This window comes from Manihot esculenta, chromosome 11, assembly GCF_001659605.2.
Source record: "Manihot esculenta cultivar AM560-2 chromosome 11, M.esculenta_v8, whole genome shotgun sequence".
NCBI classification, from domain to species: domain Eukaryota; kingdom Viridiplantae; phylum Streptophyta; class Magnoliopsida; order Malpighiales; family Euphorbiaceae; genus Manihot; species Manihot esculenta.
The window spans coordinates 814,846-841,446 of NC_035171.2; the positions used below are offsets into that span (position 1 = coordinate 814,846).

At 35.0% G+C, this 26,601-nt stretch overlaps 3 protein-coding genes across 4 annotated transcripts; 2 read left to right on the plus strand and 1 right to left on the minus strand.

Annotated features, from left to right (window-relative positions):
• Positions 1-17: 17 nt before the first annotated feature.
• Positions 18-2,211, minus strand: LOC110625927 (NADH dehydrogenase [ubiquinone] 1 alpha subcomplex subunit 6). Its single transcript, XM_021771633.2, has 2 exons — positions 1,832-2,211; positions 18-418 (listed from the first exon to the last, which is right to left on the minus strand). Exons 1-2 carry the CDS (start codon positions 2,042-2,044, stop codon positions 233-235), a joined length of 399 nt encoding a protein of 132 aa, XP_021627325.1. The 5' UTR covers positions 2,045-2,211; the 3' UTR covers positions 18-232.
• Positions 2,212-6,671: 4,460 nt separating this feature from the next.
• Positions 6,672-19,902, plus strand: LOC110626450. The gene is made up of 5 exons (XM_021772358.2): positions 6,672-6,746; positions 6,852-6,934; positions 8,237-8,814; positions 18,685-18,860; positions 19,023-19,902. Exons 2-5 carry the CDS (start codon positions 6,913-6,915, stop codon positions 19,471-19,473), a joined length of 1,227 nt encoding a protein of 408 aa, XP_021628050.1. The 5' UTR covers positions 6,672-6,746; positions 6,852-6,912; the 3' UTR covers positions 19,474-19,902.
• Positions 19,903-20,592: 690 nt separating this feature from the next.
• LOC110626348 (cation/H(+) antiporter 2) lies at positions 20,593-23,993 on the plus strand. 2 transcript variants are annotated; one of them, XM_021772186.2, is made up of 4 exons: positions 20,593-21,284; positions 21,369-22,361; positions 22,448-23,361; positions 23,466-23,993. In XM_021772186.2, exons 1-4 carry the CDS (start codon positions 21,132-21,134, stop codon positions 23,755-23,757), a joined length of 2,352 nt encoding a protein of 783 aa, XP_021627878.1. In that variant the 5' UTR covers positions 20,593-21,131; the 3' UTR covers positions 23,758-23,993. The 2 variants fall into 2 exon arrangements, with proteins under 2 accessions (XP_021627878.1, XP_043817583.1); XM_043961648.1 differs by having other exon boundaries at positions 21,143-21,284; positions 21,373-22,361; positions 23,466-23,992.
• Positions 23,994-26,601: the final 2,608 nt, after the last annotated feature.

The following is a 26,601-nucleotide window of genomic DNA, read 5'->3' on the forward strand; positions in this document are numbered from 1 at the left end:
GGAACTGTAATGGGGTATGTACAATAATTCTATATTTCCATTTTCTAATACTGTTTTCACCAAAAGGAAAGATCCATATGAAACCTAACAGGAAACCACAAACGAGAAAGTCATAATTTGGTTGCACTTGCAGTCAAATGTATCATCCATCAGAAGATTCACAGATAGTTGCTCTTATAGAAAACCAAACTAATAATTGGACCTCGATAGGGACATCCACAAAATATTGAATTCAAAAGTAGTTGCTCTTATAGAAATTCTTGAGGAACTCAGAGATGCCTTGATCCTTGGTATCCAAATCCTGCACAAGACCTTGTTGACCCACTACATATTGGCCAATGATATGATGGCGCTGCTTTGCATGCTCCGTAATGTTATTCAGCTCTTCCATTCCTTTAAAGAGAAGCAAATCAATTACCTGCAGTTTTACTACAATTAGAAAAATAAAGAACAAGGTTTTTAAGCCACCAAACTACTCAAGAAATGGTAATGCAGTCATTTTTTTATGCTTCCAAAGTTTGTAAGAGGATATGTTCCTTTGCTAGGAATAACTCCATATATGTTGGATTCCCAATTTCACATGGTAAAGAGCCATTTATGCAAAAAATGAAATTTGTGATCACGACAATTAACATTCAATATTGCCTGATTGAAATAAAGCAAACAAGAGAAGGGCGAATTTCACTTGTGATAGCACAATAATCTCTTAGTTTTGGTGTGATAACTAAGTTTCAATATTGCAGTGTGAATATCATTTCACTTTAGTATTGTTAATAAGGCTACTGGGAATATTTTGTGGCAGCTATTTGATTTTTCAATGTAAAGGAATTATTATGTACCCACTAATAAAGTCAAAACATCGTTTAGTTACCATGTCAACTTTAAGTGATGGTGGATCGTCAATGATATTTGCCCCCATAAACTAGGAGGGATATTGTGAATGTAGGATAAATATGATATAAAAGGATCAATTTTAGAAATGAATTTGGGGTTTATTATTTAAAGCTGGCTAACAATGCTAGTTTTTACGTACAACCAATAGGATTGAATTAGGGTATTAACAACAATTTGCGAATTATCTTGGTTGTCTTTTTAAGTTGCAGCCTCAGAGAATTGATTGAATATTGCTGTCAGATTTGTTGCTTCGGTGGAGAAGTGGACGACAAGAAAAAGTTTCTTGCATCCAAAATAAGTTAGTACTTGATTTTCTCACTATTGTCTAATTTAACTAAGATTCTATAAGAAAGCTCAAAACTTTAGATTTCATTACTGCAGATGTTTCACAACCCTATCAATCAAAAACTATTTGCTATTCTCTTATACCAATAAAAGGAAATTGTTAAAAGTCACTGGTATTTGCTCCTCAAATCGGATCAATTTTACATGTGGTTATAGATTTAGGCTTCGATACAATTCTGCTAGTTCATTACCCAAAGAAATGATCCAACTGCTTCAGAATCCAGTGCTATAATTTACCAGGTCTTAACTCCGAAACATAAATGTCCTAGAACATATGCATAAACAGAAAAATGTTGAAACCTCCAACCTGTCCTATACAACAACAAAAAAATCCAATCGACCGTTTCAGTCAGCATCCATCTATTACAATGTCTCCTATGTAATTGCAAGGTTCAAACTTTTGCATCTATCACTTTGCCAATTTCATAATTCCATAGATAGAATTACCAACCAGAAACGAAAGGGAGCCAAAATTCAATAAAAATTTCAAAATCAGTTCTAATTGATGAAAAGTGGAGCAACAAGACGAGCACAGAAGCATCAGCATGTAAATGGAGAGAGAGAGGGAGAGAAAGAGGGAGAGAGAGTGGACCTTGGGATTGGTGATTTGGGAGTTCTTACGAATCTCAGAGGCGATGGTGGAGCGGAGCTGGGACACGGTGACGACGTCCTGTAGGTTGTAGATGTCCATGATTTGGGGAATGGATCTGCAGGCCGTTCTGAAGAAATCGAAGACCCGAGCCCTTGCCTCTTCCAGACTCGCCGAGTTCGGCGGCACCTTCACGCTCCTCAACGTGAACGACATCCCTTCCTCCTTCACTCGCTATACCCACTCAGATGTCTCGTCCCTCACTTGATAACAATCGAAAATAAGCTCTACGGCGTTTCACTGAATAAACTAATCCAAACGATCAATAGCAGGAAGATCAAGCGCTTGTGTGGCCGGAATGAGGATACTACGTCGTTTTTATGAAGAACTGTATTGTACTTTGCCATACAAAACCGACAATTCGATTGAGTTAAAATTTTAACTACTCGATTCCCCGCACCTTGAGCGGATTCTAAAATGTTTTAATTACTATTATATAAAATAATATAAAATATTTTACCCTTTATTGTGTTTTAATTATATATATATATATATATGAATGAAAATATATTTAAATATTAATTACTAAATAAAACTAATTAAACTCAAAAATTTAAAATTTAAAATCTAATAATTTAATATTGTGAAATTATTTTAATATTTTATTAATATTTAAATTTATTATTTTAATAATTTTATCTCAAAATTTTTTATTTTTTATTAAAATTTGAATATTATAAAAAATAATTAAGTGTTAATAATTATCCTATCTAATTACCAAATAAAATTAATTAAATTAAGAAATAAAAATCTAATAGTCTGTTAATTTTAAATTGAAAATATCTAAAATTATTTTAAATAACATTTGAAATAATTTATTAATTTAAAATTATTTAAATAATAAAATTATTATCTATTTTTAAATTTAAAGTATAATAAATAAATAAACAACATAGGGTATAATTAACAATCTCAATATTTTTATCTTCTTATTTTTATATATATAGTGTAAATAGATAAATTATATATGAAATGAAAAATAATAAAAATATATAAAAATTTATTAAAAATAATAATTCAATTAAATTAATATCAAAATTATTAGTTTATTTTTAAATATAATATATCATAAAAATTTTGATTCTTAATATAAACTACTAATTTTTATATACAATTTTTTCCAGTTCATTATTTTTTTAAAAATATAATTTAACTTACAATAAAATTTTAATAAATAGAATTTTAAATATTAAAAAACATCTTCTATAAATAAAATTTAATGAAAAACTCCATCAATTAATTTAAATTTAAATAAACTAATAATATAATTAAATTAAAAAATGTTAAATAATAATAATTGTAATTATTTTAAAAAATAATTTAATTTATGATAAAATTACAGTATAAATAATTTAAATATTAAAATAATTTATATGATAAAATTTAATTATAATTTAAATTTTAAAAGATTTTATCAATCAATTTGTATTTAAATAAAATATTAATATAATTAAATAATTAAATTAAAAAAGTTTAAAAATAATAAAATTATAATTAACAAAAAAATAATAGAGGTAATTTAGATAATCTCATTATTTTTCTCTTTTATATATATATATAGTAAGTATAAAGTACAAATTATGTAAAAATTTAAGGATTTATGTATAATTTATAAAAAATAGAATATTTATTTGATTAATTTGCCGTTTCATGTTGCTGACGTAGAATCACGTTGTGTATGCGTAATTTCTGTGGCTAAACCACTTTGCGCTGGACACGTTTCAATCGTTTGTCTTCCCGAAATTTTACTTTTCTTGGTCGGTGCCCACCCTCAACCTCCAATTGTTTTTCTTCTCACTCTGAGGCCAACTCAAATCTATAAAGTTATTTTATGACAAGTTAAGTTATTTAATTATGTTCTTATTATCATGTAAAAATCTTCAATAAATGAATGGGAATATGTCATACATTAAATTTAAGTCACCCAAATGTTATATATAATTATTGTATTATAATTTTTTTATATATATTTATTAAAAAATTACAATCAATTATATATAATTATTATATATATGTTATTTTAATAATGTAAATAAAACAATTTACAAAAATAAGGGAATTTTAAAATTATTTACAAAATTAATATTTATTTTAAAAAACATTTTGTACTTTTACTTTTTAAAATAATTTGATTTTTATAAATTATTTTAAAACTGCTTAACATTAACAATAAACCTTATATAATGAATGAATTGAAATTGAAATTTACTAATCAATTAACAAACTTTTTTTTTTGTTGTGTAATAGATTTGCATTAAAAGCTTATAAGGCGATCAGGTATAGAGCTAAAAGACCAATAAGCCACCTATTCCGCTTTGGCCCACTCAATGTCCTCTGAAACCCAAACTAAATAACCACCACAACATCGCTACCTAAACGGAAGGAAGATAAAAAAAAGCATCTGATTCCAACCACCGTAGAAGCCACCCAAAACCATGCCAACAAGCACATGATCTAAAAATCAACACCCAAAATAGAACAAAGACATGCATACAAACTAAAAAAAACTAAAACAATCAAACGCCAGCAGAGGAACCAAAGCTAGACACAACCGAAATCTAGTGAGCACAATTTTTTGAATTTTCGCAAATGGCACACAGAGAAATGGCTTGATAAATCTCAATTAAGGTTTGACTTAGAAGGACAAACCACTAAAATTAAATTGAAAAAATAAAATTAAAAGGATAGACCAATAATGTTAGACATTTCAAAATGAAAACTAATAAGGTCATACCCTTTTAAAAAGAGAGCGAATAAGGTCATACCTTTCTAAAATTAAGACAGACATTTTTTAAAAAAATACTACCTGGCATTCTAAAAAAGAGCATACCATTAAGATTAGACATTCCAAAGGAGAAATACTAAATTTAAACCTTCCAAAATAAAAATCTCAAAGGCAAAGATTTCATAAGTTAAGATCCAGAAGGGTAAACTACTAAGGTCAGGTCAAAATAGCAAAGCGGAAAGGGTAAGACCTAAAAGAGCAAAGTCAGATCGGAAGGGCAAACCATCTAAATTAGGTCGGAAAGGCAAACCACTAGAGTCAGACCGGAAGGGCAGATCACTAAGTACAAGTTTACTGGTCTTCCTTGTTCGACCTTTCAAAAAAACATACTATTAATGTCAGACATTTCAAATGAGGAATACTACGGTTAGACCTTTGAAAATGACTATCTCAAAGAGGAAAGTTTTACTAAGATCAGGTCGAAATGGTAGACCACTAAAATTAGGTTGGAAGGATAAACCACTATAATCAAGTTGGAAGGGCAGACCACTAAAATCAGGTTGGAAGGGTAAAATCAAAATAGTAAACCATCAAGATAAACCTTCTAAAAAAAGACTAGTAATGACAGACTCTTTTAAAAAAAATACTATTAAGATCAAATTTTTCAAAAACGAAAGTAGCAAGATCATATCTTCCAAAATAGGAAATCGTATTATAAAATTGTCATATTATACTTATCTTTTATGTTTTTTTAATCAGTTTCTTTATTTTTAAAGGAAATTTATCATAATTTTAAATATGAACCTCTATATTTTTATATATATATTTATTATAATAACTTTAAATTTAACTATATTATAATAAATATTATAATATATTAAGAAAAATAAAATCTTAACATATTTAAAAAAATCCCACCACAGTACCACGCTGGTTTAAGAGTACTAAATTAATAAAATATAGTTTAATAATAAAAATAGCCGTGAAGGCAACCTTTTTAATTCAAATATATTTTAATAAAAAATATAAATAAGTATAAAGTGATCTCGCTCATTTTAGCTTTAAAGTTGGTGTTCAATTTACATTAAAATTTATAATTTTTAGTATCAGGTCATTAATAAACAATAATAATTTATAAACATCGTAGAAAATATTAATATGCTAAATAAAATATAATAGTTAATTAAAATAAAAAAATATAAAAAAATATTTTATAATTTTTACTTATTTTCCTATCAAAATCTATTATTCAATATAATATATCATAATATCTATATTAATATTATTAAAGACATTTAGAAATTGTACCTGTTTACTTCCAGTGCAGTGTCATAATATAGTATTTTAAATTAAATTGAACTATATGAATATATATATATATATATATTACAAAAAATTTATTATTTAATTTTTAATATTATTATTATTTATAAGTCAATTTATATATTTTTTAAAATCTATTAAAATGCTTTTATTTTTTTTATTTTGATTAATAAAATAATTATTTTATTTAATTTTATCTATTTCTACTATTACAAATATATTAAAAGATTAAAATATTATTTAATTAAAATTTTCATTTCTTTTTTTATTGTTATTTGGTAAATTTATTATTTAAAGATTAAAATAAATTGCTTTCAGAATTAAAATACTCATTTTTTTTACAGTAATATTGAGAGCAATTCCAATAAAAAAAACTATAAAAAGCAAAATTGAGTTTTTTTTTTTAAAATAGGGATGGGATTGGTGAAATATAATATAAAATTTTTTAAATTTATTCAGATATGATTATATTAAGTCTGTAAGTACAAGTAAAATTGAGTTTTAAAATTTTTTTATTATATTATTTATTTATTTTTTTAATAGAAAATGTGATGAAGAAATTTAATAATTAATAATTTAATAATATAAAAATATTTTAATATTTTTTTAAAAATTAAAAAAATAATTTATAAATAATAATAATACATAAAAATTAAATAATAAATCTCCCCTTTTATCTGTATTTATTATATAACTTGGAAATAATTTATTAAAACTATAAAGTTAAAAAGAAAGGAAAAAAAAAACTATAAAGAGTAGCTTCCTATTTTACAAGACCTCGCTCTCTTTCAGAAATCCAAATCACACCAGGTCTCTCTCCTGTCTCTCTCGCCCTTAATCTCCTATTTATATCTGGAAATTTTGGTCTTTCACTGTGGTTTTGTGTGTTTGATTCTGTGTGATTGGTGGATACAGGTGGGCAATACAGAGTAAGATCTGATGTACTCGCTGGTGGATCTTTATTTAACGCAAGATCATGATGGCCCTTGAAAATAAAGGTACCTTCTCGTTTCTTTAATTCCTTTGGGGTTTATGCTTTCAGCTTTGTAAAATTCAAGTTTCAATTTTGATCTAGGTTTGTGAATTCAAGTTTCATTTTTGATCCATTTAAGTGTTTGGCTCAATTATATGTCCAATTGTAATCCGATTTCTGAGTTTATCTTAGTTTTGTGATGTAGTCAAATCTTCTTTCCCAGCTGGGTTTTAATTATCAAAACGTACACTTGTTTCTGCTTTCACCGTTTCTGGTGTGCTGTGTGGTCAATGTGTGTGATTATACTGTAGTGTAGTTTGCATGCCATATCTGGTTTGGTGAATGCATAGGAGATTTGATTAATATTTGGTGCTGTTAAATTATTTCGATTTTTATTTTAAGGCCTCAGTTTGTTGTTCTTTGAGCAGTGGGGGCGGGGGATGCTTCACATTTAAGCATATATGCTATGCTATGTGCATAACCTAACTTTTGTCTCAGTAGACTCCCTTTGGTGTTGAACGTAGTTTTGCTGATGCCAAAATTAAGGTCTGGTTGGGATTGCATAGATGTTGATTCTAAACTAATTTTAGTGTTGACCTTGGCTCAGTTATATAGATGTCTAGTCTTAAACATTTCATGCTTGGCTCAGTTTAGTTGAAGAAATCTGATGCAGACTGCATACAATTAAAGTAATCTTTTTGAAATTGTACCTAGTAATGGTATATAATTACTTCAAATTACCAGTGCAGTATATCAGTTGTAATATAGTGAAAATTTTTATTAGTATACTTAGTTTATTTGATACTAGTGGTAGCTGTGCTTTGCCCATGGTGTTGAGGGAGAAGTCAATTGGTGGTGGTGGCAGCAATAGGAATGGTTTTGGTTAATGTACTTAAAGTTATTAATCAACATTCCATTGAAGCAAAATTTAGTAAATTGCCTTACCTGTGCATGGGTCCTTTTTCCCTTAGGTTCAGGCCCAGCTCAAAGGATTGAGGCAAAGTAGGGCCTGACCCCAGGCTTTATTGGTAAAGCCTGGCTTAGCCCCATTCATGCCCATCCATAGTTAGAAATACACTATAATACATTAAAATGGTATACATTTGATAATAATTGGGTGAATGGGTGGGTGAGGTTTTATTTGGGTTAATCACTTAATCGGATATGGGTGCCCATAATTGTTTGTTCCAGGTGTGCTTATACCTGGTATCTTATCTTCTGTTTGTACATATTTTGTTTCTTTGGATGGTTAATTGTTATTGATGATGATGAGATGTTCTAAGTTCATTTTTTCTCAGATGCTTGTTGCTTTGATTTCCTACTGCAGAAACTATTCAAAGGAGCTGTGAGGCATCCTTAAAATGCCTTCCTAGCGGATTGCCTTGTGGGAATTCAGTTGATGGCTTTCCAGAGCTTAAAGAAGAAACCAATGCGTGCTCAGGTGGGGATGTTGTGGAACCAGTTCACTCAATAAGCAGCGAATTTCTTGAACATCCTAGTGAATTTCAAAGCAAACCTACCTACCATCATGATTTTGGCTCATGGTCAACCTTCTATCCTGAATCTCAAAAGGCTCAGCAATGTCAAATGAATTGCTTTGAGAATCAAGTTTATCCCTTTCCTATGGAAACTCGATTTCAGTATGCCCCATCTAATATATATTCCCAAGGTTACCCCTATGAGTTTCAGTTCCAAGATTTTCAGTATTTTGTTGTCATAGACTTTGAGGCTACTTGTGACAAGGAAAAAAATCCCCATCCCCAGGAGATAATTGAGTTTCCATCTGTCATTGTGAGCAGTGTAACTGGCCAATTAGAAGCATGTTTCCAGACATATGTACGACCAACTTGCAATCAGCTCCTAAGTGATTTCTGCAAGGATCTGACTGGTATCCAGCAAATCCAGGTTAGTATGAATATCCTGTGTTGTAGAAAAGAGAACTAAATATACGTGTAGCTTGTAATGTTTATTAGCAGTATTCAGGTAATATTCTACTGTGCGGTCCTTTATTTTGCATTTAAAACACTAGATAGTTTTTTCAGACCCAGAGCCCTTTGTTCAAGGAATCCTTTTGCTCTGTCACAGAATCTTTAGTGTCAGTGAGGCATTGTTGGCAAGACCCAGATTATATAAACTTTATCTTTATTTTTTATTTTCTCCAAAAGGAGAGCTTTGAGCCACCTTGGCACCCAACCATCAATCAAGGACATGAAGACATGATGAATTGGCAGTAGGAAGTGGTGGTACTGAAAGTGCTTTGATTTTATTAAGCTTTGCAGTGGTTATTATTTCTAAGTGTTACTTATGAGCTGGTCGTGCTGCAAATATCATCTGTTTGAACTTTTTTCCTAGCACTTTTTTCTCTGTTCATAACTCCAAATTATTTAATGGATCTAGTGTTTTTTTTTTTTTTTGTGTGCGTGTGTGCAAAACACACACACAACATATGTGATGCTCTTCTCATGTGAAATGTGTTCTTTGATGTGATGGTTAAAAAAGTCATTCCTATGGAAGAAAACCTGATCATGACCACTCACGTTTGAGGAGTGTACAAGCAAAATAATCATGACAAGGCTCTAAATGAAAATTCAGAGATAACATTTACTGGAAAATTGATATCTTCTTTGATCTATGATGCTAAGGTTTTTCAATATTTCATGCTTTAGTTGTTTTAGTAATTAGGATTTAACTCCACATTTGAAAAATTGGAAGTTATTTTGAAAAAACTAAGTGGGCAAACACTTGGGAATTTCCCAATTGTAAGGTGGATGAAAAATAAGGGAGGGTGTTGTAGACAATTTAAAGTAACTGGGCAAGCGTCTGATGCACAATGGGACATGACATCTTGGAAGAGGACTTAAAAAGACATCTTTTGAGATTTGAAGAAAAAAGGATATTGGGATCACCAGTGTCTTTGCCAGAGTGTATAAACCATGTATTTGCAAACTAGTTAACTCCTGCAAATGATTGTGAAGTATATGAAAATTTATTTAAATTAAACTTTTACGGTAGGCGTTGATGAGCTTCTTCTTAGATATTCTGTATATGAAATAACAGTTTCAGTTGTTAGAGACATATATTAGAAGCTTTCTAGTTCTACTGGTCTCTAGGCAGTAGCTGAGAATGAAGCAATAATCATGTCTTGTAACCTTACCTTTTTCTAGCTGATCAAAGGGGGAGGGGGGGGGGGGAGAGCTAAAGCAATTCAGTGACTTGCTACTTTACAGAGTAAGTGGAAGTGACCTCATTGAACTATGATCTTTCAATGATCTATCCTATCTACCTGTTTGTTAGCCCGTATTGTTGCGCTTGTCAATGACTAGGAAGGTGGAAAATCCAGGGAAAGGAAGAGGAAAGGAAATAGAGCTAGTTTTAACTTCTTTATTGTTTATGAAAGAAGGGTGATAACATAGTAATGATGTGTTCTTCTGAGATCGCGTCACTGTGTATAAGAAAGTAGAAGGGTCCACGCCAGTTGTTGGTCTGAATTCTTTGCGGAAGGACCATCTATTACAGTATGAAGGTCACACCTACATCTCCGACCTCACTAATGCTCGAAGCAAGCAGGCCGACCTCTTTAATACGCGTAGATCTCCTCTTAGGGTCATAATTACGCGTGTGAAGTAAGACTGACAGACAAAACGCGAGTGATGGATAGGGTATGGATGAAGTGGCTTAGCATTTATTAGTCGATTGTTTACCATAAATAAGCCGCCTGACACTTTTGCCATAACACTCCACCGTCGCATCCGATAAGAAGATTCGTCAGAACACTCCAAAATGGTTAAGGTATTAGTACCCCTGAACCAATTACGGGGAAGATAGATTTTGATGAAGACCAGACCCAAGAAGCTCTCAACTTCCCCTAGAATCTCAACATCCCGGAAGCCGAAAAACCAGTCTGAACCCCTCTTTACCCTCAACTACCCAATCAAATCCATCAACTTCTCCATAGGTCAAATCTTTTAACTACGTGTCATCATCTCTTAGTCTCATCGGATCTCAGGCCTATTAGGAAACGAAGAATGATTATCTAATCAAACGGGAGTTTTCCAAACCAAGAACACACTGAGATCCACCGTGGCTAACCAAGAAACAACCCATCGACACCCGTCGGAAATGAAAACCCAACTCCTGAAACTCCAAACCTTCAAAGTTTCCCCATAGCACTATGCCTTTCTCCCCTGCTCAGACAACACTTAATACACCTTCTGCCAGTAACCCTACTCCAACAAATATAGTCTCACAAACACATATTAAATCAAGACTTACAAACAATGTCCATGCAATTGCAGCAAACAACGACGTGGATGAACCAAATAATGCAACAAAGAGGCCTCACCTCACCTATGACCATAAATCCAACACCCATCACAACCTCCAGCCAAATACCACCATCAACTTTTGTTATAGAAATTGAAAACTATGATCAAACTGCCACAATACACTTAATTCGAAAGAGGAGAGAAGGCGAATTTGCAAGGGAACCTTGGCTAAGTCCAAGAGTCGCACGGTGAGCAACTTGATAGAGGAAGATGTTGATGTGCCGGATAGGTACGAAGAAGAAAGTGAGGAAGAAGGCACAAGTTCGAAAGCTCCTATGACCAGTGGGAAAGCCAGCATGAAAGTTGAGGGATGTTAAATTTGGATTAGGCCTAACTCACTCCAAAAGCTAGCTCAAGGGGAGGAGTGCCTATGACCCATATAAGGGGCACGTTACCTCTTTCCACAATCAATATGGGATTCAACACACCCTTCACGCCCAGAATTTTACTGGTGCGTGACATATTTTATAGGAGGTCCAACATCGGATGGGAAGGCATTGATATCATGTTAAATTTGGGTCAGGCCTAACTCACCCCAAAAGCTAGTTCAAGGGGAGAGTGCTTATGGTCTATATAAAGGGCACATTACCCCTTTCCACAACCAATGTGGGATTCAACATAGAGAGTAGCTAAGAAGCTGGAGAAGCTGAAAGAAGATTTGTTAGTTGAGCTAAAAAATCAAACAGGAGCTCATACGAGCTTAAGAACCACCTCTCCATTTGTAGCCCGCATCCAGGAAGAGACTATCCCAAAAAGTTTCAAATGCCAATTATAGGTGCATATAACGGCACAAGCAACCCTAGGGATCATGTGATTAACTATAAAACTTTCATGGAGCTACAAACCCATTCCGATGCCTTGCTTTGCAAAGCATTCCCCACCACCCTTTCCGGGCGCAGCCTTGACTTGGTTTAATAACCTGGAAGCGGAAAGCATCGAGACTTTTTATTACCTGGCCAGTTCATTTATGGGGACTTCCATAGCCAGCGTCTCAGTCCAGAGGAAAACCAGTTATTTGGAGACAGTTAGGCAAAAGAAGGACGAGACCCTACGGGAGTATGTTGTTCGTTTCAATGCGGAAGCCCTCTAGATCCCTAACCTGGACGAACCTCGAGTGGTGGAGGCCATGCAGAAAAGGACTACTTCGGAGGAGTTCTTTGGGTCCCTAAGTAGAAAATCACCATCCACACTAGTTGAACTCATGCAAAGAGCGAAAAAGTATATGGATAATGTCCTCATGACTAGTCGATTTGCTAGAGAATCCTGAGAGGGACCAAGTGAAAACCCGGCCGAAAGATCGAAGGAATAAATAGGTAGATCGCAAACCTGATCGAAGTGCCGGTGCCTTAAATAGATGCCAGGACAGTAGGGAAGCTGATCATCGACCTAGGCTCCCTCCCAATCGAGACATTACTTCTTTAAATATCTTCATGGCAGAAGTATTGGTGGCTGTACAAGACAAGAACCTGATCATACGGCCACAATCTTTGCGGTCAGACCTTAGGACTAGAGACCCCAACCGGTATTGCCAGTTCTACAAAACTAATGGCCATGACATGAATAACGGTTACTAGTTAAGGAATGAAATAAAAAAGTTGATTAAGAGGGGCCATTTGAAGAATTTTGTGAAAAAAGAGACAACGTCCGGAGGCAGACCAGAAGAGAGAATGGAACTCATAAGGGAAAAGGCAACAAGACTTGTAAACGATGGATCCAGCGGGACCATAAATATGATAGTAAGGAAAGTGATAGAACAGCCCTTCCGAGCTAACAGAAAAAGAAGACGAGGTGGCAAGTTAAAAGAAGTGGAAGTCATCCAAGTCGATGAGCATATTCCAGGGATAGTGAGTTTTTCAGTAGCCTATGGGGAAGGGATTGAGATGCCGCATGATGTTGCTTTGGTGGTAGAGGTCATTATTCACAATTTTAGGGTCCAAAAGAATTTGGTGGACGATGGAAGCAAGGTGAGTCTCCTGCTACACTGAGTTTTTAAAGCAATGAAGATAGCAGACGAGAACGTGGTCAAAGACCAGGCACCAGTGAAAGGCATAGGCGGAGTGTCTGTGCCAGTAGAAGGAATCCTGCCGCACCGAGTTTTTAAAGCCATGAAGATAGCAGACGAGAACGTGGTAAAAGACTAGGCACCAGTGAAAGGCATAGGCGGAGGGTCTGTGCTAGTGGAAGGAAAGATCAAGCTATTGATGACTTTGGGAACACTACCGAACATCCGAATCCAGTATTTCTAGTTCTTATAGTCAAGTTACTGCTGGCGTACAATCCATCTTTGGCCGACCGCTTTTGTATGACTTTGAGGTAGCCACGAGTATTAAGTACTTATGCACGAAGTTTCCCATTGAAGCTAGATTAGCTACTGTAAGGGAAGGTAAGAAGAATCTCGATTGGTGTACCTAGCAACTATGGCAAAAGAAGATGAGGAGGTGCACCTGGAACTTATAGAGGTCCGGAATGAGGAAAAAGAGCAAAGAACCCACCTGTAGGAGAACTTGAAAGCTTTGCTTTAAATGAAGAAGAACCAACGATACTTTTCCATATTAATGCGAACCTGACATAAGAGTAGAAAACGGCTGTGCAAGCCCTAGTTCGAGGTCATGCTAACAACTTAGTCTGACAATCGGCCGATATGTCAGGAATTGCCAGAAAGGCCACGAGTCTGAATCTCGAGAGAAAAGTGCCCAGAAAAGTAAGAGTCAAATGCTCGGAACATACTAAGGGCAAAAGAGCCTGAAAGCAAAAACAGGGCTAACAGCCCGGAATCATAGCCAGAGCTAAATGTCCAGAAAAGTAAAAGAGCAAAATGCTCGAAAACATGCTAAGGGCAAAAGAGCATTTTTTTCTCTCTCTCTTTTCTGGGCACTTAATAGAACTAAAGGTGCCCACCTACCGAGTGCAATATTGCGACGAAACAACCAATGGAGAAAAGTTATGAGGCACCCTAGATTCCTTGGAACAACGAAGAGATGCGGTGAGCATTAGAACCGCCGGTTACTAGCAAAGATCAGCTAGATATCACAACCGTAAAGTCAAAGAAAGAATTTTGAAGATAGGAGATCTGGTCCTGTGGAAGTTAGATGCGACAGGCAAAAGGGATGGTTAAGGAAAGCTCGCCCCCCATATAGGAAGGACCCTTCAAAATTGTCAAAGTGGTCAGACCGGACGGTTTTCACTTAGAAGACTTGAGCAGAAAAAGAGAACTGCATGCGTGAAATGTACAATACCTAGAGGTACTATGTGTAAACCCATGAATAAGAAATAAAAAGTATTTTGAATTCTTCTCTAAAGTTGCATAAGTTGCATAAGTTACATAAATGGTTATGACAATATACCTAAAATAGCCAAAAAAACATCTTGGAGAATCATGTGTCGCACAAATCTTGTCTTTTGCAGATTAGACAAATCTAAATCTCGGAAAATCGCTAGTAAGGCCACGAGCCTGAATCTCAAAAAATCGCTAGTAGGGCCACAAGCCTAAATCATGAAAAGTCGCCAATAATACCACGAGTTTGAATCTCAAAAAATCGCCAGTAAGGCCATGAGTCTGAATCTTGAAAAATCGCCAGTAACGCCATGAGCCTGAGTTTCGGAAAATCGCCTGTAAGGCCACGAGCCTGAGTTTCGAAAAATTGCCAGTAAGACTAAGAGCTTGAATCTTGGGAAATTGCCAGTAAGGCCAGGAGCCTGAATCATGAAAAATTGTCAATAAGGCTACGAGCCTGAGTCTCGAAAAATCGCTAGTAAAACCACAAGTCTGAATCATGAAAAATCGCCAGTAAGGTCACGAGCTTGAATTTCGTAAACTCGCCAGTGAAGCCACGAGTCTGAATACCAAAAATCGTCAGTAAGGCCACGAGTCTGAATCTCGAGAGAAAAGTGCCAAGAAAGGTAAAAGAGTCAAATGCTCAGAACACACTAAGGGCAAAAGAGCCCAAAAGCGAAAACAGGGCTAAGAGCCCGAAACCACAGTCAGAGCTAAATGTCTAGAAAAGTAAAAGAGCAAAATGCTCGAAAACACACTAAGGGCAAAAGAGTCCAGAAGCGAAATCAGGGCTAAAGTGTAGTTATCTTGGCAGGCTATCAGGGCTAAAACAAGTCGTAAATATCCTGTCTATCTAACAAAACATTAAGATTTTACGTCAACAAAAGACAGGGCTGAACATACCCCACAAAAAAATAAGCCGAAAAGCAAAATAAAACCATGGCTAAATGCAGAAATTCCCCATTTCAATGAAAAACATGTGTGCATTACAAAGAGGTTGAAATAAAAAAAACAAACTATGTGTTTACGATTAGAAACTCTAGAGAAAAAGGGAAAGATCTTCAAGTCTCTCCAGAGGAGGCAAGGTCTTCAGCCAAGTCGGGCTCAACTTCGGAAGCGTTCTCCGAAGTATTAGCAGCCGCGATAGTCGGAATCGCTATAACATCACTCACCGAATGAGGATCCGTAAGGGCATTAACGGCCTCAAGCATTGGTGGACCATCACCAACTTGACTGGCACCTTGTTCAAACTCAGCTGCCAAGCGGGCCAACGTCCCTTGATGAGGAGAGGGACGCACTTTGGGAAGAGCACGATCGTCAGGGCCATATTGTATTTCTTCACCGTCAAAATCATACTTTATAGCCCAGAGAGTGCTAAGAGGAACAACTGGAGATTCAGGAGCTTTCAGGAGGCCATTGTTGAAGTCCATCGCATAATAATGAGTGGGCTGCTCAAAGACTTTGTCCTTAAACTCGTCCGACTTAAGGTACTTGTTGATTTAGCTCCGGACGATTGCCTTTGCACTCTCCTTAGCGTCCACGATCTTCTTTTCATAATCCTTACACTGCGCAGAAAGATCGTGGATCTCACTTTCAAGCTGTCTCTTCATGACTTCGGAAGCATTTAGATCCCCTCGAACCCTGCTCAGCTCCAACCTGACCTCCCCCAGTTCCTTGGACAGCTTCATCATTTCCCCCTCAAGATGGGCAGATCGGGCTGAAAGGCCCTTCTCCCTTTGGTCCGCAGAAGCCTTCTCTTGAGCAAGTTTAGCTTTGGCAATAGACCTCTCCTCAGCAATTTGAGCCTCCAGGAGAGCAATCTTTTCACCCTGGGCTCGATTATCTCGGAGAAGCCCTTCCAACCAGCTCATCTCCCCCTCGTATTGAGTCTTTAATGCGACAGTTACTCGGATAGCCTCCTCCTCTTTGGCCTTTTCAATGTCACGAAAGGCCATCTCTCGAGCACTGACTTTTCTATTCTCAAGCTCTAGTAAAACCCTCAGAAGCTACAAAAACAAGCAGACAAGTCAGAAAACAACCAGAACATCCAAAAGCAAAAATAAGTGTAAGGAAACTCTTAGAAGAACTTATCTCTTAGAAGCCCCAAAAAGGTCCTCCTCCGTCTGAGAAGCAAAAGAATTTGACTGCTTAGTGGATTCAATCAGCTTGCAAATCATGCTCACCATTCGAGGGTCAGTCAAATTGGGGTATGACCTGAAAACGTGGTTGCTCAGCAGCTCAACAATTGAGGTAGGAGTGGAATCAGGACCTAGTTGGAAAGGCAGCCAAACCTCATTGGAAACCCTTGTCCGCTTTATCCGAAGAGGGCTTTCTCGGATTGGAGGAAGATGAAGTCACCTTCCGAGAGGAGACTAACTCGGATTCCTTCACCAGCCGCCTCTTTTTTCTTGTCGTCCCCGAGGCAAGGGCGGTCAACTCTCAAAGGACAAGCTGCGTCTATCATAAATGAGCTGAGCCTGACACTTCTGTCACAACACTCCACCATCGCATCCGATAAGACGATCCGTCAGAACACTTTAAAATGGTCAAGGTATTAATACCCCTGAACCAATTACGGGGGATGGCAGATTTTGATGAAGACTAGACCCAAGAAGCTCTCAACTTCCCCTGAGAACCTCAACATCCTGGAAGCCGAAAAACCAGTCCGATCCCTTCTCTACCTTAACTACCCAATCAAATCCATTAACTTCTCCATAGGTCAAACCTATTAACTACGTGTCATCATCTTCTGATCTCAACGGATCTCAGGCCTATCAAAGGGGATGTGGGAATTGTGAAAAATGTAGTTAGGAAAAAAAGTCAAGGTCCCTGGATTCAAAATTTACTCTCTCAAAATTTGGTGGAAAGTGAGAAATTTGTGAAATTTTGTTGTTATCCCTGTATATATTTACATATATGTATAATTTTTGTAGAAGTGAATTTATCATTCATAAAATCACTTTTCCTTCATCAAACAAGATGAAGACAAATTAGTTTTTCTTCCCAACTCTTTCTTCCTTTATTTTTTGAAAATAAACTTCTTCTCTTGTTTCTTCACAGCAAAAAATTATATATCTCCCTGTGATTTAACTTGTAAACTAGTATCTCAATAACACACACATTTCAGTAGAACATGATTTGTAAATTTATACAATGCATGGTTTTAAATAACAGCCGTTATGTTGCGTAACGGCCGTTATGTAACGGTTTTTGGAGGGCCGTTACTCATTACTCGTTATACAACGGCCCCCCTAATTTACAGGCTTAACACCGTTATGTAATGGTAATGGCCATTATCAGTAATTGAAATTCTTTTATATCCTTCCTCTTCTACCCTCTATTATCTTTTTCACTAGTTTTTACACTTTTCAATAGCTTCAAAGGCTATATTTTTTTAGTTTTCTCTTCCTTTTCTCTTTCAAATTTCAATCTTCCCTGCATGTTTCTCATATAAACTACTATACTTCTGCATATTTCATTCTTCCCTGCATATTTCTCTTTCAAATTTCAATCAATTATAAACTACTATATTTTCAAGCTTATTTCTTCTAAAAAGTTGGTTAAATTATATGTATTTTAGTTTTTAAAAAAGATTTTTATCGATTAAAGTGTTGGTTTTGAGTTAAAATTGTACTTTGAGCTATTAGTTGACTCGATGTATAAAAATTATGTTGGTTTTTTTTTTTATTTTAAACTACATGATGTTTAACTTAAGTTAAATAATTAATATTTCATGTATTTATGTTTATTATGCATTTGTGTACATTATTCTGAATTAAATCTAATTAATATAATTTCATTTATCAACTTTGCAAGCCGTTGCCGTTACCGTTATCGGTACAGTTGTTACAAATCTGTTTTCGTTACTCGCGACCGTGATTGCAATTTAAAACCACGATACAATGTGCATGTTTGTTTGTCCTCTCTCTATCTCTCTCAAATGCGGATTACATATTTCATGGTGGAAGTTGAAGTCTTGAAGATTTTGAGAAGAAATGACAAATAAGTGAATGTGGGACGGGAATGGGTTTGGATCTTGAGTGTTAGTGAACATGTGCATAATGTGGTTAGCGCTCCTTTTGCATTTCATATATTATCAGTTTGTATTCTTGACCATTTTATAAAATTTACACTCTGTAATGTTGATCCTACTTTTATGTTTATGTGGGGTTTTAGGTGGACAGAGGTGTCACACTTAGTGAGGCTCTCCTTAGGCATGACAAATGGCTTGAGAAAAAGGGGATAAAAAACACCAACTTTGCTGTGGTTACGTGGTCAAACTGGGATTGCCGGGTGATGCTGGAATCTGAGTGCCGATTTAAGAAGATCAGGAAGCCTCCTTACTTTAATCGGTGAGTTGATGGATAATAACTTGTTGATCTCAACCGTTGCATGATAAATATATGCTCTTTGTTTAGAACATTGTTGGGATGGGATGCTTTCAGATAAATATAAAAACATCTGATATTGTTATTAGTTTGAACTAATTTCCTCAATTTTTTTCGGCCTATTAGGTGGATCAACCTGAAAGTTCCTTTCTGTGAGGTATTTGGTGGTGTTAGGTGCAATCTAAAGGAGGCTGTGGAGATGGCAGGTCTAACGTGGCAAGGCCGTGCTCACTGTGGACTGGATGATGCCAAAAACACAGCTCGACTACTTGCCCTCCTCATGTGCAGGGGTATCAAATTCTCCATCACAAACTCGCTAATTTGGCAGACAACTGATGGTTCATTGTCATGGAAGCCATCCGTTGACCACCTGTCCCCACTACAGCAACCCTACAAACTGAGAGAAATGCATATTCCTGTTTTCCAGTATCACCCTTTCTGTTACTGTGGAGTGAAGAGCAGCAAAGGCATGGTTCGGAAGCCCGGGCCAAAGCAAGGGAGCCTTTTCTTTGGCTGTGGCAATTGGAGTGCTGCTAGGGGTGCTCGCTGTCATTACTTTGAATGGGCATCTACCTGACTGAAAATATGGAAAGACCTGTTTATGTTTCGCCATTGCGTCCTATAATCTTTTGGTGATGTAATATTGTAAAAATGAAAAAGAAGGGATGGAAAGGAATGTAGTGGCCTAGTGGGTTGTCTCCTAATAGAAGCTTTTTTTTTTTTGAGGTTTGTGCATGATAGAGAGGGTAAAGCACAAATAGTTGGTTCAGTTGCTCAGAAGTGTGTTAAACATCCAAAGTAGGGAGCTACAACCTGTAAAGCTGACTTGTTGACTGGAGAACCAATTGGGAATTTGCGAGGAATCTGTAGTTAGGATGATGAGTTTTTCATGCTCATACATGCTAAATTATCATTATCATTATCATAAATAAACTGTGAGATAGAGACAACTGAGTTCCTATGGATTGGTAATGGCAGTATGGGTAGAAATGGTTGCCCTCGGTTCTGATCGTTTTCTACTCTTGTTTTTTTGTTTTTTACCGTCGAAGTTTTCTACTCTTTTCAGTATCTCTGGATGTGTTCTTTTTTTGGTCATTTGCCCAACATGGACTACTTATACATCAGCAGACTCAAAATGACCCCCCCCTCCCCCCGGCGGCCCGGTTAACTAGATGTTTGAGGATTCTGTTAACTTTTCTAATTTTATTATTCTTAATTAGTTGTATTTTATTGTTAATTTTTTAATAACTAAAATGTAATATTAAGTATAATTAATTAATTTTACTAACTTACCAAATAAAATTTACTAGTAAAAAATAATTTTAATTTATTTTATAAGAATTTTTTTGGTACAATTGTCTCATACTACTAGTAAATTTTAGTAAGAAAATCTTAACTCATATAAATGGTTCAAAAAAACTGTCTCAATTTTCAAATTTATTGTAATTATAATAAATTTGTAATTTAATTTTGATCAAAAATAAAATATAATTTTTGGGTATAATTAGAATAAATTCGAGCAAATTCTTTCTTGTTAAAATTTGAATAAATTATAATCATGGGTCAGACTTATGAAGATTTACTATAATTAGAATAAAATTAAAAATTTAAATTTTTTAATTTAAAATTAAAAATTTAGCTTATAAAGGTGATAAAAACGTAAAATTTGAATATTTTTGAGCGCTAAATATTTAAAAATGAATAAATAATTACTTAGAAAGTATTATTTGGAGATTAGGAACAGCAATTTTCATAAATGTTTACGGGATATCTTCTTAAAATTATTTTTTAATATAATTTTAATTTGGTAGACGTCTAGTGTAAATAACTCTGGAAAAAAGTGAAGATTTATTTTTTTTTTTCAGCAAATAAAGAAACTAGAAAAGTTTAAGCCCTCTTATTTTGGGGTAAAAAATTCACCGGGAAGAAAGATACTCCATAGATAATTTCTTTTCCACTTTTCATATAGCCTGAAGAGATGTACAGATAGATAGGAAGAGAGAAGCAGTGTTAGGAAAAGAGAAAAAGAAGGAACATCACTCTCTTACCTTCTCTACCCTCTTTCTTTCTTAAATGCCGCTAAGCCTATTTTTCACATCCTCTAACTTCCTGCCATATTTTTCCTTCCAACATCCTTCCTTCTTCTACCTTTCTTGAATATATACCTGCAAAACAAATCACTTCATTTTCTTCTTTAACTTCGCTGATCTTATCTTGTTCTCATTTTAAACAAAAATGGACGTAGCACGACGAGCAGTGTGTACAGATGATTTCTTAAACCCACTCACTTCGACCTTTATGCAGAGTTGTGTTATGCTTCTTATCTCCCAGTTCTTCCATGTAATCCTGAAACCCCTGGGACAACCAGGACCTGTCGCTCAGATTTTGGTACATACCTGGATTTTTATTACAAATTTAAGATCCAAGGAAGTTGGTACTTAATGCTTTTAACATATAATGTGTTTTTGTCAGGCAGGACTAGTGCTAGGCCCCTCATTGTTATGTCGGATAAAGAAAGTGAGAGACTTGTTCGATCAGCGTGATTTCTCTGATTACACCGTCATTGTTTCCTTCGTTTTTCGCATCCTTTTTATGTTCATGATTGGTCTGGAGACTGATATTCCTTACATGAAACGAAACTTTCGGCAAGCAAGTGTGATTGCATGTGGGGGTCTAATTGCTTGTAGTGCCTTTGGAGCAGCAATCACTATTTTTGTGATCCGCATGTTGATAATAAAAGAGCATGAGTTTATTTTTGCCCATATGATCATGATAATCTTAGCAAGCTCAGCTCCTCCAGTGGTGATTCGTTTGATAAATGAACTCAAGTTTGATACGGCAGATGTAGGGAGATTGGCAATATCTTCATCTTTGATAAATGAAATGTCTTGTATGATATGGTATGATATAGTTATTGCTTTCACCTCAGGCAAAATGTTTGGTAATGGGATGGTATGCCTTTTTTTCACTTTGGTAGCCACTATTTTGAATAGATTCTTAGTTATTTGGTATAACGGAAGGAGACAGGATCTAATGTATTTGCCAGGCACTGATGTTTTAACCATTTTGTCCCCCACTATATTTTTCTCTTTTCTTATTGAAGAATTTGGATACAATAGTACAATTTCTTGTTTCTTCATGGGCGTGATGTTCCCCAGGGAAGGAAAAACAACTAGGACACTGTTGCATAAACTCACTTACTCTGTTAATAATTTCATCCTTCCCATTTACTTCGGATTCAATGGCTTCAGGTTCGATATTAGTTATCTGGGTAGTTTTAGAAATCTCATAGTAGTTGTCCTTGTGACCGTGCTCAGCATTGCGGGCAAAATTATTGGAACACTAGCTGCTTGCCATTATCTAAAGATTCCAAGGAACGAGGCAGTGATCCTTGCTTTTATTCTCAACTTGAAAGGCCATGGAGAACTTCTACTCATTGACGTAGTCCCCAAGTCCAACGCATTTGTAAGCATTTCTTGACCAAACACTTTCTTCCTGCTGCAGAGTATTTCTTAGGCTGACTTTGTTTTCTGGTTTTGCTATTGTTGCAGGGGTGGTGGGATGATAACTTTCACAACTTGGTGATAATAGTAGTAGTTCTTAACACATTTATTGCAGGACCAGTTGTTTCTTGTATCTTAAAAAGAGGAGAAAAATACTCTCAAGGTCACAACTCACTTGAAATTGATGATGGTCCACAGAGTGAACTCAGGATGTTGCTTTGTGTATACAGCTCTCGCCATATATCAGCAAAAATTGGGTTAGTCTCAGCATTGAACAGCTTCCAAAAGGTCCCCATCAGACCTTATTTAATCCACTTAATTGAGCTACCCAAAAAACGTTGCAAAACCAATTTGATGTACCATGAGCTAGAAGACGGAGATCAATTTAGTGATGAAGAAGACTATGGTGGAAATGATGTGGTAGAGATAAGTGATGCTGTAGATAATTTTAGTACAGACAATAAAGTTGTAGTTTACCATAAAAGAATAATTTCATCCTTTGAATCCATGTTTCAAGATGTCTGCAACATTGCTGAGGACTTGCGAGTATCTATTCTAATCCTCACTTATCACAAGCACCAACGTCTTGATGCGAAAATGGAAACCAGCAAGGAAGGTATCAGAATGAACAACCAGAAGATTCTTCGCCATGCTCGTTGCTCAATTGGGATCTTTGTAGACAAAGGTCAGACAGGCTTTCAACAGCCTAATCCTGAACTGGAGCAGAATGTATTAACATTATTTTTTGGTGGGCCTGATGATCGTGAAGCATTGGCAGTTAGTAAAAGAATTGCCTGTCACCCTCGTATTAATTTGACTGTCACCCGCTTCATACAAGCAACATTAGAAGACCAAGACAAAGCAACCATCAGCAGTAGTGATGAAGTCCTTTTGACAATATCAACAACATCTGAGGCTGAGGATGCAACAGACAATGCCTTCATTGACGATTTCCGCAACAGGTATATATCCTGAAGCAAATTTAACAATATAAAAAACTAGACAACAATACTAAACTGAAACTGATGTTGAGTTCTTTGTTGTCTCCTCCTGATTTTTTGTTAAGGTATGTGTCCTCGGGTAATGTTCGATATGTAGAGAAGCATGTGAACAATGGGGTGGAAACATTGGAGGGTTTAAAAGAATTGAAGGAGATTTATTCATTGATCATAATAGGGAAGAGTTCACGAGGGTGCTCATCCATGACAACAGGTTTAAGTGACCAGGAAGAGTGTACAGAGCTGGGGGCAGTTGGAGATTTCTTGGCTTCTTCAGAATTCAACATCAGTAGTTCCATTTTGGTCATTCAACAAAATAGGCATTCCAAGAATCATCCTCATTGCCTTGGTTGTGACTAGTTATTGGATATTTATATATATATATATATGCAGGGACATAGTTGTACATGATGAAAATTTATCAGTAGGTTAGCTTTTGGTAAACGTAGTTGCCAAATGTACAGCTTTTGATTCTAAGTGTAGTCTGACATAATTATTACTAAACTCTGGAAAGTTTGTTGCCTAAGAATGCTTGAGTTTTGGAACAGGTTTTTATTAGTTTCTCCATATGGCACTGGGACTGGATTAACCATTCTGAATTATGAACAGAACAGTAATTGCTGCATGCCTCAACTTTACAATTTTCCTCTAAAATCCATCTAGGATAATTCCAAAATACCTCTTCGAGTTTGATCCAACACATTTTAGAAATCTCATATTTGAAAAGAAAGAATTGTAATTTGAAACCTGGTAATTTAAAAAAGATTCAGTATCACTGAACTGCTACACTCTATCCTCTGTTTAGATTTTCATAAAATTTTTAAATAATAAAACATTAATATATTGAAATTAATAATAAAAAAGAGTAGAATTTTAGAAAAATAAATTAGATGTCTTGTCCCTTCTAAGAGATTAGATATTCTAAATGGTGTGAAAATGAAGTGCAGAAGCTGGAGAAGAGTTTCCAACAGCCAGCTGCCTGCAACCACAGATTCCATATTTGTTTAATTGTGATCACCTGTACAAAGATTGTCCTTTCCATACATTTTTTTTAAGATGGACTCTATTAAAAGGTAGTGTGGGTTAAAAGAGATACAAGTCCAGCTATGAAATAAATCAATTTAAAGTCAACAGAAATATCAGTTCATTTATGAAATAGAGAAAACGGTTCAATTTAGAAAAAAAATCGTTCGAATTTCGAAAACGCCAAGCACAGCTAACCGACCACCACTGTTGTCTCGGTCGTAGGCGGAAAAAGTGGAAAGAAAGAGATTAATGGAAACAGGCGAAATGTCTAAAAAAAAGTGAAAGTAGAAACAATCTCAAGGACTAAATCAAAGCCGAGATAAAAGAATGGACGACTGGAAGCATAAATCAAAACACAACAACAAATTCAAATCAGATCCAATCATGATTGAACCATTTGCCTTCAATCAACAGCCCGAAACAACAAGAAGAAATTATAATTTCCAACAAAACGACTGCCACCGTAAAAGAGGGATATGACAGAGTTCGTTGAGAGTGTTAATCGCCCAGTATAGTGGTGCGATTCCAAAATATCGAATGTTGTGACAGAGAGCTCTTTCCTGAGCAGATTTTGAACACTCTCAAAATGAAATCCACAAAAATTAAAAAAAAAAAACTAAACAACACCTGACCACTCTAAAACAAAAGAAGGCTAGGCGGAGAGGAGAATGATCAATTTTATACATTGACAAAAATTTAATTTTTGCTTTTGTTTATTTTTTAATTTTCTTTAGTTTTACAATTTTGGACAAAAAATTAATAATGTAATTTTCATTTTAATTAATAAATATTAATTTTATATTTTTTTAAAAACATTGTGTTAGAATTGTTAATATTATGATTTTTTTGTTATTGTTTTAATATTGAAAATAATAAATTATTTTATTATAATAAATGATTTTTTAATATTAAGATATAAAAATAATAATTTTCATGTTGAAAATATACATAATATTTTTTTAATGTACTAATTTAATCCTAATCAAAAAGTGGTTAAACCGCGAAAAAAATTATGTGCAACTATATGATATTTGTTATGAATAATTAATACTTTTACAAATCTACGACCATTTTAATTCTTAATAGGTTAATCCAATGAAAAAAAAAACTTATAATTATATTAAAAAGTAAAAAAAATTCTCTCTATGCTAATTCAGCACGGAGATGCACCAAATTTTCAGGTATTGTGATTCGCTATAGGTAGCATCACAGACACATTAACTCCAGCACAATTCAAACAGACCTAATAATTTTGGAATCCATTTTCTATTTGTCTAAAATAGTTAATTGAACTTAATTAGTAGTTTATTTCAAACAGACCTAATAGTTCTGGAATCCATTTTCTACTTGCCTAAAATAGTTAATTCAACTTAATTAGTAGTTTATAAGCCAACCAATATATATCCCTTAAATTTTTATTCACCTACGAGGTGGGACGTTTCAATCATAGCATCTTATTTTATTTTCTAAAATTCAAAATAATACAAAAATAAATAAATTTTCACAAAACAAAATGTTTAATTTTGTCAATATATCTTGTGATATTCTGAGATCCAATAAAAGGTAGACTCAAGATGTATTTTAGTAAGTTTGGTCTGGTCACTTTTGTATCTTAGTGAAACAATCCCGCCCAAATAATTTTTGGATCCACTTTCCACCTGTCCCAAAATGATTAACCCAAATTATTTAATAGTTTTGTACTAGCTATTTTATACAATTTGGATTTGCCGTATTTCAGCGATGTGAGACAGAATCCCACAAGCAGGCAGCTGACTTCCACATTTCTTCTGGCCAGGTGCATTATTCCTCTACTGTACAACTCTAACTTCTTCCTGCCTTCCTCGGACGATTCTGACCCTTGTCTCTGTTGGAAACTCCATGGTCAGATATCGAATGTTGGCCACTACTTCAAAATCACGATCTTCTCAGAATGGCGTTGTAGCTCAGGGGTAACTTCACCACTAGAAATACTACATAGTGAGAGCGTGACAGAGGTGACTCCCCTAAGGTGAGGGCTACCTTTACTTTTCCTTCTACTGCTACCGGGGCCTCCCTATCCCCTTGATTGGGGCTTGATCCCTGACCAACTGCTCCTTAGATATCTTCATTTCCTGGACGACTCTGTAAGATAATAGATTTACTTTGCTGCTGTCATCTACTAGCACCTTTCGAACCCTA